General features: G+C 43.2%; 1 protein-coding gene across 1 annotated transcript in view; it reads right to left on the bottom strand.

Annotated features, from left to right (window-relative positions):
• Positions 1 to 2,921: 2,921 nt before the first annotated feature.
• Positions 2,922 to 12,772, bottom strand: part of LOC108527709 (uncharacterized) — a 112,179-nt gene continuing 102,328 nt past the window's right edge. Inside the window, exons 2-3 of the mRNA XM_017869145.1 lie at positions 3,216 to 3,633; positions 2,922 to 3,119 (exon numbers count right to left, since the gene is read on the bottom strand). Of these exons, the coding sequence (XP_017724634.1) occupies positions 2,922 to 3,119; positions 3,216 to 3,633 (616 nt within the window). The remainder of the gene's footprint in view (positions 3,120 to 3,215; positions 3,634 to 12,772) is intronic.

The raw sequence follows: 12,772 nt of genomic DNA, 5'->3' as shown, positions 1-12,772 counted from the left end.
CAATAGGAAAGGGTTTGCTATTTCATACTTCTATAGTCTTTTCTTAACACCATGAAATTAAAGACATGCCAGCATGGAGCTGCCTATTCCTGATCAATTTCAAATAAGCAATGTAGTATATTATTGCTTTTATGTGCTTTTATAGCACAAGCTGTGCAAGATAATTGACTCCATGACAGATGTCTATATTTCAGAGGAAAATTTATTTGTTAAAGAAAAAACATGTATTACTTTAACTTGGGGCTATTCATTATACGGCCCACAAGGTGCTTTTTGATGACTTCTAAATTGACATTAATATTTTCTCTTGTCGTTCTGAATATGCATAAGCAAATTTGACTGTTTGATATAACCATTTTGAAGCTTATTCTGCTACTTCAACGTAACCTTCTGTACTCTTAGATCATGTTTGAAGTGCTGTGAAATGAGAAAGGGTGCATTTAAAAAAATTTTTCAAAGAAGCCTGTAGGCCTGAACAATTGCCAAGTTGTTCAGAGTAAGTTCTGTCCATCAGACCCATCTTTACATAAAATGACTATGAGAAAAGTCTAAAAATAAAGGGTACAGGAAATATTTTCTATGAATCCTCCTTTACTCTCTCACTTCTGCTTGAAAAGTCGCTCTCTTTCAAGGTAAACACTAGTAGGAAGTAGAATCTGAAGTCCCTAACACTTTTGTGTGAGGTAAATTGGCTTGGAGAACTGGCAGTATTAGGTGGACAAGGCTGCTATGAAAGAAAACTGAAAAAAGAGACAGGTTTACAAAGGAATGTCCATCTCCATCTACTTTGTAACACTGCTGGAGACCAATTCTCCTGTCTGTAAGTCAACCTTCCCCTTCTTTTAGCTGTCAGAATTTCTCCAGGAAGAAACTAGACCCTTTATCTTCATCAGCTGACTGGTCACCTTCTGCAATAAGATCATACCATTAATATAAAATTAAAATAACTAATCGATACCAAGAGATTGCCATATTCAGAAAGGATATAAGTTTAATAAGATTCTTTCAAGGACTATTTTTCTTTTGATGGGAAGAAAAGGAGAAATTTCTACGCTTTTGACCCTTCAAAAGGCCTAGCCTTTTGAGCATTAGGGGAAACAAGCAGGGGGAGGGGAAAGAGATTTTTTAATTAAATTGGATGTAGTATTTTTGAAAGTAAAACTGGGACACTAAGGACTAGTTTTGTAATGACACAGAGTGCAGAGACAACCTCAGGTGGGGTGGAGCCCTGAGGAGAGTGAAAAGGGAGGCTTCTCCTTACCTAAGGGGAGGTGGTTGGCTCCACTGCCCAAGCTGGACTGCACACAGAATGGAATGCCCCGAGGCTGTAAGTCTGAGGCTCTGAGGTGGGGTGCACTACTGGGTGTCCGACAGCACAGCTAAAATTGGCTGTGCCAACCAGGATCTTGAAGGTGTGAGAGGTTACCATCAGGTTACGTTTAGAAGCGTTGTCCCAACTACCCTCCCACATTTTTTAAGGCAAAAATATAGTCACCACTAAACAAGAAAATCATCTTGGCACAACAGTGAACTGAATTGAACTAAGAAAGAAAGAGAAAGAAAGAAAGAAGGAAAGAAAGAAAGAAAGAAGGAAAGAAAGAAAGAAACCATAAAACACCATAGGCTAGAACTCCTGCCTCTCCACATTTTTTTTTCTCTCTCTCTCACCACACACACACACACACACACACACACAAACACATACACACACGAGAGAGAGAGAGAGAGAGAGAGAGAGAGAGAGAGAGAGAGAGAGAGAAAGAAGAGAGAAAGACAGACGTATTTGAGGGAGGGTCTCAAGTGCTTGCTTTCCTTAGTAACCCAGACCAGCGGGAAGACATAAAGTGACTTAGGAGATGTCTAAAGATGAAGAACAGCCCGGGGATCCGTAAACAGACCCAGCTCCGTGTCTTCTCGCAACTTGTCAGAATCAGTTTCCAGAATGAGGGTCATCCGCCTGCCTTGGAATTTGGGTTGGGAAGTGGATGGAGTTCGTGGACGCATGCTCTAGGCCCTGACCAGTCTCGCCACTGCTCGCTAGGAATTCTGTTGGGATTTTCCAATCGGTCTACAGCGAGCATCGGTGGTTTCCCTATGAAGAAACTGATTTTCTTTCTGGGAATCCACCTAGAGCCTGAAGGCTTTGCCTCGTTTCCCACAGCTCCTCTCCCACGTACCCTTCGGTTCGCACTTTCCTACCTTCTTCCCAGTCCACTGGCTTCTCCTTCTTTATCTTCCTCAGTGTCCCTTCTCCCAACCTCCCCGCTACTACACCGGGTTCTGAAGAGGAGTTGTCTGGAAAGACCAGAGCTGGGTGCCGGGGATCTGGAGCAGCTCGGGACCCGCGCTGCAGGGAGCTGGGATGGGAGAGCGTGAGGGAGAGGAGGATGGGACTCTGGGAGAAAGAGAGGCGGCTGGGCTGGCGCTGGGGATGGAAGAGGCACAGTGAACGCACTCAGACGGTTACCTGCAGACGGAGAGAGACCCTGGCAAACACCTGCTCTCAATTAAACGCATATCAATTTGTGTATAGGGTCAGTACTACACATCATCATGCCTCTTGGGTATAAAAGGTTCCTACTGGAACTCTCCAGCCCCGCCCCCACCACCCCACACGCGGCTCCCTGCTTTCTCCTGCTTTGGCGTGAGGCTGGGGATGTGGGTATCTCCAGAGTTCCCTGCCCGCAGTTTAGGGGCGAAGTGATCGGTGTGTGCGCGCTGGGCACTCTGCAGGTTAAAAAGGTTTCGCAGAAAGGGATACAGATGGAGGCGGGAAGCCAGGCTAAGAAAGGGATACCCACCTCCCTCCTCCGGTCGGAGGTGCGAATTGGGAAGCACTGCGCAGACCTGAGCGAGGTGGCCTGAATCCAGGGGCCGGGCAAGGGGGTGGTGTGAATAGAAATCGCACATTTCCCATGCCTTCAGCCCCGGTGCTCTGCCGTCCCTTCCAGTTCCATGCACTCAGCCAGGTATCCAGGCTGGAGCAACGGCTGGGGGTCAACGGGTCCTTCCTTCTCTTGGGAAACGTTCTCCTGGCCCGAGGCTGGGCGGAGGGAGAGTCGGACATTTTCCTCTGCCTGTCTCCGGGCAGCTGTCGTGGCCACCTCGCAGGGCTGCTTCTAGGGACACGAGACTCGGGAGGGTCAGAGACTTTCAGGCCGGGCCTTCACTCCCCTCCCCGAAGCACTTGGGCAAGAGTTACAGCTCTTGGCTACCTCTGGCCCGCACGTGAGTTCTGACACCCAGCACACGCGACCCCCGCAGGGAAACCCCGGGAAGCTGCGCGCAGTCGCTGGGACTCGCCGGGGCTCCAGTTCCCAAGCCCCGCAGCCCCTCCGCCCAAAGAGGCAGGGCAGAGCAGGGGCAGCCGGCGTGGACGAGGCGAGCGCGGGGCCGGCACGGGAGTCGCCCCTGGGGAGGGACTGAGAGCTGCCCCAGGAGTCGAGGGCGAGCGGCAGACCCGGCTGGGCCTCGCGCTCGCCGAAGGGCGGGAGCCCCCGCCGCTGCCGCTGCCGCCGCGTGCTCAGGCTGTCCCCGCCCAGGGAGCCGGAGCCTCCAACTAACTCCGCCCGCCGCTCCGCCGCCCGCAGGCTCCGGCTTCCGTCCCGGACAGAGCCCGTGGCCGCGCAGGTTGGTGTCGCTGCCGCCGCCGCCGCCACTGCGAGGCGGGCAGAGCAAGGGTGAGGGTGGGGGTGCGAAAGGGGGCCCAGGCTCGGGATCCTGCTGCCACCAATTCCTGGTGCCCCAGGAGGTTGTTGCTTTTCTCTCGGGCTGCCCGGGTCGGGGTGGGGGGATGGGGCGGGGATTCAGCGCTGTGGCCAGGGAGGATTTTGGGGGACTGAGCCATTCTCGCATTTCCCCAACCTCTCTCACCACACTTCACCATCATTATTAAGTCCCTGGTCAGTTTGTGAGGGGTCGCCCTCCCCTCCTGTCCTTCTCACCTCCGCACTTCTCCTTGTGCCCTCACCCTAGGGGGTACGATTTGTTCATTCGCCTTTTCTGCCCCCAACTTGGAGAACTCTCCGTGACGCCTAGAAAGCCTCCTTGGTCCTCTGCCCACCCTTGAGTCTAGTTTGGGGAAGTAGAGGCCGCCGCGGAGTAGCAACCTGGGGTGTGGAGTGGGGACGAGTGCCGGGAAGCAGTGGAAATTCCCTCCCTTCTTTCTTTCCCGTCCTGGCCCAGCTTTGCTCTCTTCCTGCCGTTTTACCAGCCTCGGAGTGTAATACGAGGGCGAAGCGCGATCGCCCAGGCAGAATGGGAAGTATCCACCACTTGGGATACTAGTTAAGTCTAGGTTCAGTCACCTTCCCAGCTGTGTGGCCTTGGGACCCGCCCCATCGGAACCTCTGTGTTGTCATCTGCAAAATATGCGTCAGCTCTGCCCGCAGCTGAGGGTAGTTGTGGGGCTCCCTTGGGATGACTTAGGTTATTACGTGATTTTGAGCACGGTCTCTTGTCTCGTGCAGCTGCCTGATGGCAGGTCCTGTGTTCTGATCGTCTGAGTTCGTGTCCTTTGGCTGAGATGTGATAATCTCTCTGGGAGATTTGGTCAGTAGCTTTGCGGGGCTGAAAGGCGTGTGTTCCTGGAGCTGGTTACCAGGGTTCAGAGTTGAAATCGTCTCGTCCCCACCAATCCCTGTGTACCAAGCTATGGACCTTACATCGTGTGCGTTTGCTGTCATAGAAATTTAAATAGAAGGAAGATCTTATTGGACTTTGTTTGCTTCAGATGTTTTACATTCTTTACAATCTCTTTTCTATTCTAGGTGCAAACTTAAATTTACTGCTAATTCTAATAATACAGGAAGGATGCCTTCATTTTGGTAAAATCAGACATTTAGCTCAAATAACATGTGACATATTGTTTGTAAATTTTCAGTTTATAATCACAGGCACAAAAAACATAGTTCTTGCCATTCTATGCTTACTTTATGAAGCAAGTAAATGGCCTAAAAAAAAAAAAATCAGCTTTACAGGAAGTCAGGGCTGCAGTGAACTGTGTTTATACCACTGCACTCCAGCCTGGGTGACACAGCGAGACCCTGTCTCAAAAATAAATAATCAGTTTTAGAATTGATATTAAATGGTAAGCCCTGTCGTTCCTGCATTCCTGACTTGATAGGCATTTTCATTGTGCTATGCACTCTGCTACGTGCTTTAAAGATGTAAAGATATAGAGTATGTTCCTTGTCCGAAAGGGCCTTCCAGTGTAACTTAAAGACTATATAGTTTTATTTCATATTTTTATATGAACAGTCTTCTAATGACTATACATGGCAAGTAGAATGAGGTCAAGAATGCATTATCAAAGGCCCTTTAAGATCATCATTTGGCCGGGTGCGGTGGTTCATGCCTGTAATCACAGCACTTTGGGAGGCCGAGGCGGGCAAATCACAAGGTCAGAAGTTCGAGACCAGCCTGGCCAACATGGTGAAATCCCATCTCTAGTAAAAATACAAAAAATTACCTGGGCATAGTGGCGGGTGCCTGTAATCCCAGCTACTTGGGAGGCTGAGGCAGGAGAATCTCTTGAACTTGGGAGGTGGAGGTTTCAGTGAGCTGAAATCAGTCCACGCACTCCAGCCCTGGTGACAGAGTGAGACTCTGTCTCAAAAAATAAAAACACAAAAAATAATAAATAAATACATAAATAAATAATCATTTGGTGAGTTTACACAATAGATTGGAAGAAATAACAAGTTTGCTAAGACATTGCTTTCGAAAATAAAATGCCATGTGCTTCTACTTCATCAAGGTGCACTTGGAAATAAAATGAATTCTGTGTTTTTAGAATGAAAGCTTAGGAAAGCATTCTACACATGTATGATGTGTTAATCAAATGTTAAAAGCTATAGACATTTTAATTCTAACTTCATTCAACACGTCAATAAAATTGTGGTGCCCACATATAGTTTTTTTCTCAACTCCTTCAGGAAGGAAATTATAATGCCTAGAAAAATATACAGATATTTAATGTAATATTTTTAATAAGCTGGAACTTGAACGCTTAAAGGCCTGGTGGGTCCTGAAGTGTCTCTGGAAATTTGACTTTAAAAGTTACAAGACTTGGTGAGACTAAGTGTGATGACTCATGCCTGTAATCCCAACACTTTGAGAGGCTTAGGCGGAAGTATTGCTTGAGTTCAGGAGTTTGAACCAGCAACATAGTGAGACTTTCTCTCTACAAAAAATATTAAAAGAAAAAAAAAAAGTCAGATGTGGTAGTGCATGTCAGTAGTCCCAGCTACTCAAGAGGCTGAAGAGGGAGGATCTCTTGAACCTGGGAGGATGAGGCTGCGGTGAGCTGTGATCATGCCACCACACTCCAACTTGGGCCACAGACAGACACCCTGTCTCAAAAAAAAAAAAAAAAAAAAAACTCTTAGAATTTAGCTTGTTTTTAAAACTTTGTGTGTGTGTGTGTGTGTGTTTTGGGGCAAAGAATGAGCAAGAATTCCACCTGGAAAAGATTGACCAGGGATCTTGACTTTCTGCCTGGGTTGTACTTTTTGTGACTCAGTGACATCTCTGATTCTTTCTTCCTCCTAGGAAGAATTTATTTATCTGCTATGTGCAGAATTTATTAGGCTTTACATACTGTGCTTTGAGGGCTTTGGACTCTCACATTAAGGCATGGCAGGCTGAGGGGCAGCCTGAGGGACGTAACGTTAACTTTACACTTGGCCTTATTGCTCCATACCTTTGTTTTTCTATTTGTGAAATGAGATTAAAGATTCTTGTTACTACCCTGGAAGCTGTGTCATTTGGTATAATAGCCATGAAAGCTTCTTGTGTGTATAAGAACTTTCTTTACCATTTGAATGTGAAAGCTAATTATTAAAACCATACAAGTAGCTCAAAAGACGGGCTGTGAATGAAGTTGCTGTTGGTGTCATGTGCTCTCAGGTCTCCTGGCAGAAATTTAAGTCATCATGCATCCCTACAATTTACAGTAGTGTTGTGGAGAATAAGGCCTTCATCTTATCAAAAGGGATAAGGCCTTCATCTTATTCCTTTTGGAGGGCTGAATGGTTTAACTCTCCAAAATGGGAATAATGAAGTACTAACCTGAAAGGACTGTTGTCAGCATTAAATGAACTAATCCACATGTGGTTCTTAGCACATTGCCAGTATATAGCTATTGCTCTACGACTCAAGTAGTTATTTTAGTTTCTCCAGGGTAGGGGGAGAGGGGGAAGGAATGGAATTTCAGTGGTCCACATTTTAAAAATAAATACATATATAAAAATGTAAATACACTCTTCCCCAATATTTTGAAGTGGCCTTTCTTCAGCTAACTTGTTTCATTCATTTATGCAACAAGTGTTTATTCAGCCCACACTATATGTTTGGCTTTTTCCTAGGCACTGACATACAATAGTATACAAGACAGTTGTAGTCACTTTCTTATGACTTGAAGGTGTAGAGAGGGATGCAGATCTATAAACAGAGACTTATAAATTTAGAAACAAAATTTAAAATAATTATAATGCCATGTGATTCATGCCATGATAAGGGTAGTGCAGAGAACCTCAGAAGATATGATGGGATGGCAGGGTCCTGGATAGGTGAATGTCACACAGTGCATCATCTCATCCTAATAGGGTTGGTGATGGTGAAGGAAAACTTCCTAGTGGCATGAATACACGAAGACCTGAAGCATGAGTGGTAGTTAGCAGCTGAAGAAGTGGGAAGATTGAAAGAGACCAAAGGGAGCATGATGCCTTAGAATGGAAGTCAGGCAGAAAATGTAAAACAATACATAGGTTAAGAGCAGGAGGGAGATGCGTGGCAATCTGGAGAATCCAGACTGTCTAAAGGGAAAAGTAGATACTCAGTTTCAGCCAAGTATTGTCAGGTTGGGATGCAGGCCAAGTGTTGCCAGATGCCTTGATTTCTAAAGAGGAGCTTGAAATTCATATTTTATAAATATGAAATCTCCCAAATATGAAATAGCCCAAATGTTTTAAAAACTGTTCTATGGGCCAAACCAGACAAATATGTAGTTGGAATTCAACCTAGGGCTCCACTTTATGACCTCTACATGTAAGAACATGAGAGGAGTTTAATGTGACTAAAGGCATAAACCTTAAACGGACAAGCAAGGGAAGTGCTGGCTTTGTGGAACTTGCTAAGGAGGGGTGGCCTAATCCTAAGGACAGTGGGTGACATTGAAGACTGAAACAAGATGAGATTTGTGTTACAAGATGCAGTCTAGCTACTGTATAGAGAATGAGTGGGAGGAGGCAGTGGTGGAAGAAGGATAACCATTTGGAAGCTTACCATGGTCATAGGAAGAAGTGTGGCTAAAAGCAAGGTATTCAAGGAGGAGGGAGATGAGTGGATTTCAGGGATATGTATGATACCGCTATGTTGGGATTCAATTCTCCATTAGTCACTCAGACTTTTGCATGTCTTATGAGCAAAGGCACTTACTGCTTTCATCCCAGACTGTCTTCTCAAAGATATTTGTATAGTAGATCGTTTTGGAAGATAGAGGTATTCTTTCCCTCCGAAGCAAAGGGCAGGTAGGTTTTACTGTCCAGTTTAAAATATTCAAGAACCCTAAGCTCAGGGTTCCCCTCTGACAATGCATTGAGTATCCGCTTCACATCACATGGGGGTAACTGAGTTTCAGGAGATTGGCACAACTATGCTGATACTACTGCTACTGATATTTTTGTGAGTAGTATAGTCCTTTGTTTCTGACCCTAGAATTTACTGTTTTCTTCCAGCATCGTCATGAAACTGTGGCACATTAATTTTGTTAGCCTGCAAGTAGGGTAAAAATCTCAGACCCTTAATTATTGAGAGCAATCTAGCCATATTGTCTGTTTAAATTTAAGTATAAATTAATTAAAAATGGAATAAGATTTTAAAAACCCATTCCTCCATTGCACTAGCCACATTTCAAATGCTTAATAGCCCATATGAGGCTAGTTGCTACAGTCCTGGACAGAGAAGATATAGAAAATTTCCATTGTTGCAGAAAGTTTTATTGGACATTGCTGGTTTAAAGCTACAAATTTTGTTCATGTTGGTAAGTGAGTAGAGACAGTAGAAGTTGTTGATTTTGACAGCATAAAAATGATGTTTGGCTTCATGTTAGATTCATAGGAGTCCTTTTAAATACAAAGAAAATATTTCTGTTTGGATAACCTATACAGTACTTAGTTCAGGCCTCTTGGGGAAAAGAAGTGGAAAAGTATCTACACTGTCAATTTGGAGACTGGGCAGACTGGGAACATGTGGCAGCAGAAGTTCTACATATAAATGGCATTACTCAAATCGTGTGTGACTGTGAGATTAGGATCTGTGCCCAAAGGAGCTTGAACTTCTGAACACTGTCTTGAGCTTCGTCTGCTAACCATGCTTAACACAAAAGGACAAGAGTTGCATATTAACAGTGAGAGTTGATGGGTGCAGCACACCAACATGGCACAAGCATACATATGTAACAAACCTGCACGTTGTGCACATGTACCCTAGAACTTAAAGTATAATAAAAAGAAAAGAAAACAAACAAACAAAAACACAGTGAGGGTCTGGAGCATAGCCAGTCCAGCAGCACCTAGGCAGTGCCTGCTGCAACCCAGCTATGCTGGCATGTACTCACAGAAAGGATGGAGGACAGGAACAAGATTTCCAGATGGCTCTTGTTCAGGAGTTTAAGAGGATAGCTTCAAGAAAGGAGGGAACTGGACTCAAAAAATAGAAAACATAATACTTTAAAATACAACTTTAAATGACACCGTAGAATTAGGGGGAAATGCCAAGAAACAATCAAAGCAGCAGATCTGCTTCCCTCTCAGATAGGAGAAGCTCATTTTGTGGAGAGTGTGGACCACAAGTACTGGGAAGCAAATGCACAAAGAATGATAGGTCCAGCCAACAGTTGCAATAACAAAGGACAGTTTTTACCTGCATTGAGTGTACAGTTCACTGCTGCATGTACAACATAAGCAAAACAAAAACAGTGGTAGAAATAAATAAAAGTAAAGTCTGAGGCCCTTATGGAAGAATCATACTACTACCTGCTTTTTCCGTGGCTGAAAATGCCTTATCATAAATTTCATATATTGAGAATTTCACTTATTTATGCCAAAGTAAGTTTGTTTTAAAATAGTACTCATTTGTAGTGCAGTAAAATTTTACTTATATAAAGATTAATTCAAGCTTTTAAAAATCTGAAGTTTAGAATATTTTAAAGATTGAATTTATTATTTTTAAGCACTTAAATACATAGCACCCAGAACCTGTCAGGGTTGCTACCTTTTAGAACTCTTTTGAAGGGAACTTTTATGAAGATATTAATTTTGAATAACATGATAATTGTTGCATTTAATTGGAGGCTTCTATAGTGTTGAAAGAAAACTTTTTTAGGTTATATGCATACCTGTTATTTACATAATTCCATCAACAAAGCCTTATTTTCATAGACATTCCTTTCAAATTCAGTAAATTCTGGGAGAGTCGAAGTCATGTGCTATTAGGTTTTGTGTAAAGGTAGAGTCCCTTGCATAAAGCAGGCATTCGTTAACTAGTGAGATTTTTCTCCATTTAGTTTAAAACCATTACTCTGTTAAATGTCTTTTTCTTTTAATTGTGAATTTTGAAATCTTATTTCTGTAGGGGTAGAAAAGGCTGGTTGTCTCCCCCAAATCCCCCTTCCTCAGCCCCTCTAAATCTGGTAAAGTCACTTGTTCAGTGTGCTTTCATTTTTCCTTTCTCTTTTATTTGCTACAGTTCTTACCTGTGCTTCAGGCTAGTCTTGCCTTGTGCCTCCATTCTCTTCATATAAACAGCATGAAATTGGAAATACTCGTTGTCTGTTGTATTTCTGAAGATCAGAATTTTCCCCAGTTTCATGCTGTCCTTTCTCAGGCAGGGTGTGGTAAGTCATCTTTTGAAAACTGTTTCCAGTAAAACTGGAGTATGCTGTTGAAACTGTCGGTGTGCCCTCTTCAGAAACAAAACCAGGAGACTTGCTATTTATTGCATGAGTCACTGATGGGTTTCAATGAATGGAAACAATATTAGATTTTTTTTTCATGCTCATCAATGCTACATCTTATTTTAAAAGAAGTCTGAAATAAGGAAATAAAAGTAAACTAATAAACTCCTTCTTTCCCTGGGGAGAATTTAGAATTATATTGGTTCTCGTGTTTTCAGAATAAAGCAGTAACAATGAGGCTTAAAAAAAAATTAGGCCTTGTCCTTTAACCCATGATACCCTGTAGTGCTCAGAGCTTTCTAGTGGGTACGTTTTCTCAAGCTGCACATGAGTAACTTTAATCAGAGCGAAGTGGTTCTTTTTATTATATGCCATTTCCTCTGTGGCCCCTGCCTCACTTAGCTATGACTGTATGCCTAATCGACCACAGTGAAATGTCTTTAAAACATTTTCCAGGGAACTAAGGACTTTTTGCAGAATTTTTATAATAGAAAATGCCAAGGAAAGTTTTAATGGTTTCTCTGCACAGATAGATGTTTCCAGAGCAGACTGATGATGAGTCAAGGACCTGTTAATAGGATATGTAAATGTAACCTTTCACCTAGTTACTGTCACTACCTAAGTCATAACTACCTGGTGTCAGTAAATTATTTGAACTAGTTCTTATCTAGTTCCCTAATTAAACAGACTCTCTTGGTCCCATTATTAGCACTGTTACAGTTTGCATTGTCCTGGGTTCCTCCGCTCTGCTTCTGATTTAATAATAGCTCTAAGTCCTATTACAGATTTTCACTAATATCTTTGCCTTCAGCTTTACCTTGGTATTAGTGGAAAAATTTTTTATCTGTGTATTTGACAGTGACCTCTAGCTCTTGGGTTTCACTTATTCAACAAATATTCGTTCAGTGTCAGCCATGTACCTAGCACTATTCTTGATCCCAGAGATCCAATAATGAGCAAAAAATTCCTGGTCTGCATTATCATGGAGTGAAGAGTATAGGAGGAAGGCAATCACTAATAAAATATACACATGACAACAACAACAAATAATTATGTATAATTACAACGAGAGGTAAATGCTCTGAATAGAACAGTACAATTTTGTGGGCTTATATAATAGGAACCTGAGGAAGTGACACTTGATTGATATCTGAAGTGTGAGTAGGAGAATGTGAGATAGAGTAGGAAGAAAAGTGTTCCAGAAAGCAGAGAGAACTGCCATTTGTGCAGAGGCCCTTTACAGAAGGGAACAGAATGAAATCAAGTAACTGAGGAGGGTCAAGGGGAGAGAAGAGCTACTGTGAGGCTGGACCTCTTGGCTGGGGCCAGTCCACACAGGGTCTTGCTGGCCACGTGAAGAATTTGGTTTTCCTCATAAGAACAATGGAGAGTGTTTTAGGTAGGAGCTGGGGACTTGATGTGATTTGTGTTTTGGTGAGATTATCTGTGGGGTTGTGAGTTGGATTAGGGTGTGAGTGTCAGTGGGGAGAAGTTGGATAGCTCTTGCATTAATTTAATTTGACATGACAGTGTGTACCACTCTGGTGATGGATACTGGGAAGTGGCAGTGAAGATGGATCGAAAGGGTTTTGGGGGGGATACCATTAATTGAATTAAGGAATAAGTTGGGATTTTCTTTTATTTGTTCAACAAATATTTAGTGACTCCCTACTTTATGCTAATCTCTGTGCCAGGCTCCAGAAATAAAACTCTGAGCAGTATTTAAAATGTCTTTGGACTCATGGAGCTTAATTATTAATGGGAGTGACAGACAATCATTAAGTGTAATATATATAATAAAAACATATATATAAT

This window comes from Rhinopithecus bieti, unplaced genomic scaffold (assembly GCF_001698545.2).
Source record: "Rhinopithecus bieti isolate Rb0 unplaced genomic scaffold, ASM169854v2 scaffold_4104, whole genome shotgun sequence".
Lineage (NCBI taxonomy): Eukaryota > Metazoa > Chordata > Mammalia > Primates > Cercopithecidae > Rhinopithecus > Rhinopithecus bieti.
The sequence above is the reverse complement of the archived record's forward strand: the minus strand, read 5'-3'. Positions and strand labels throughout refer to the sequence as shown.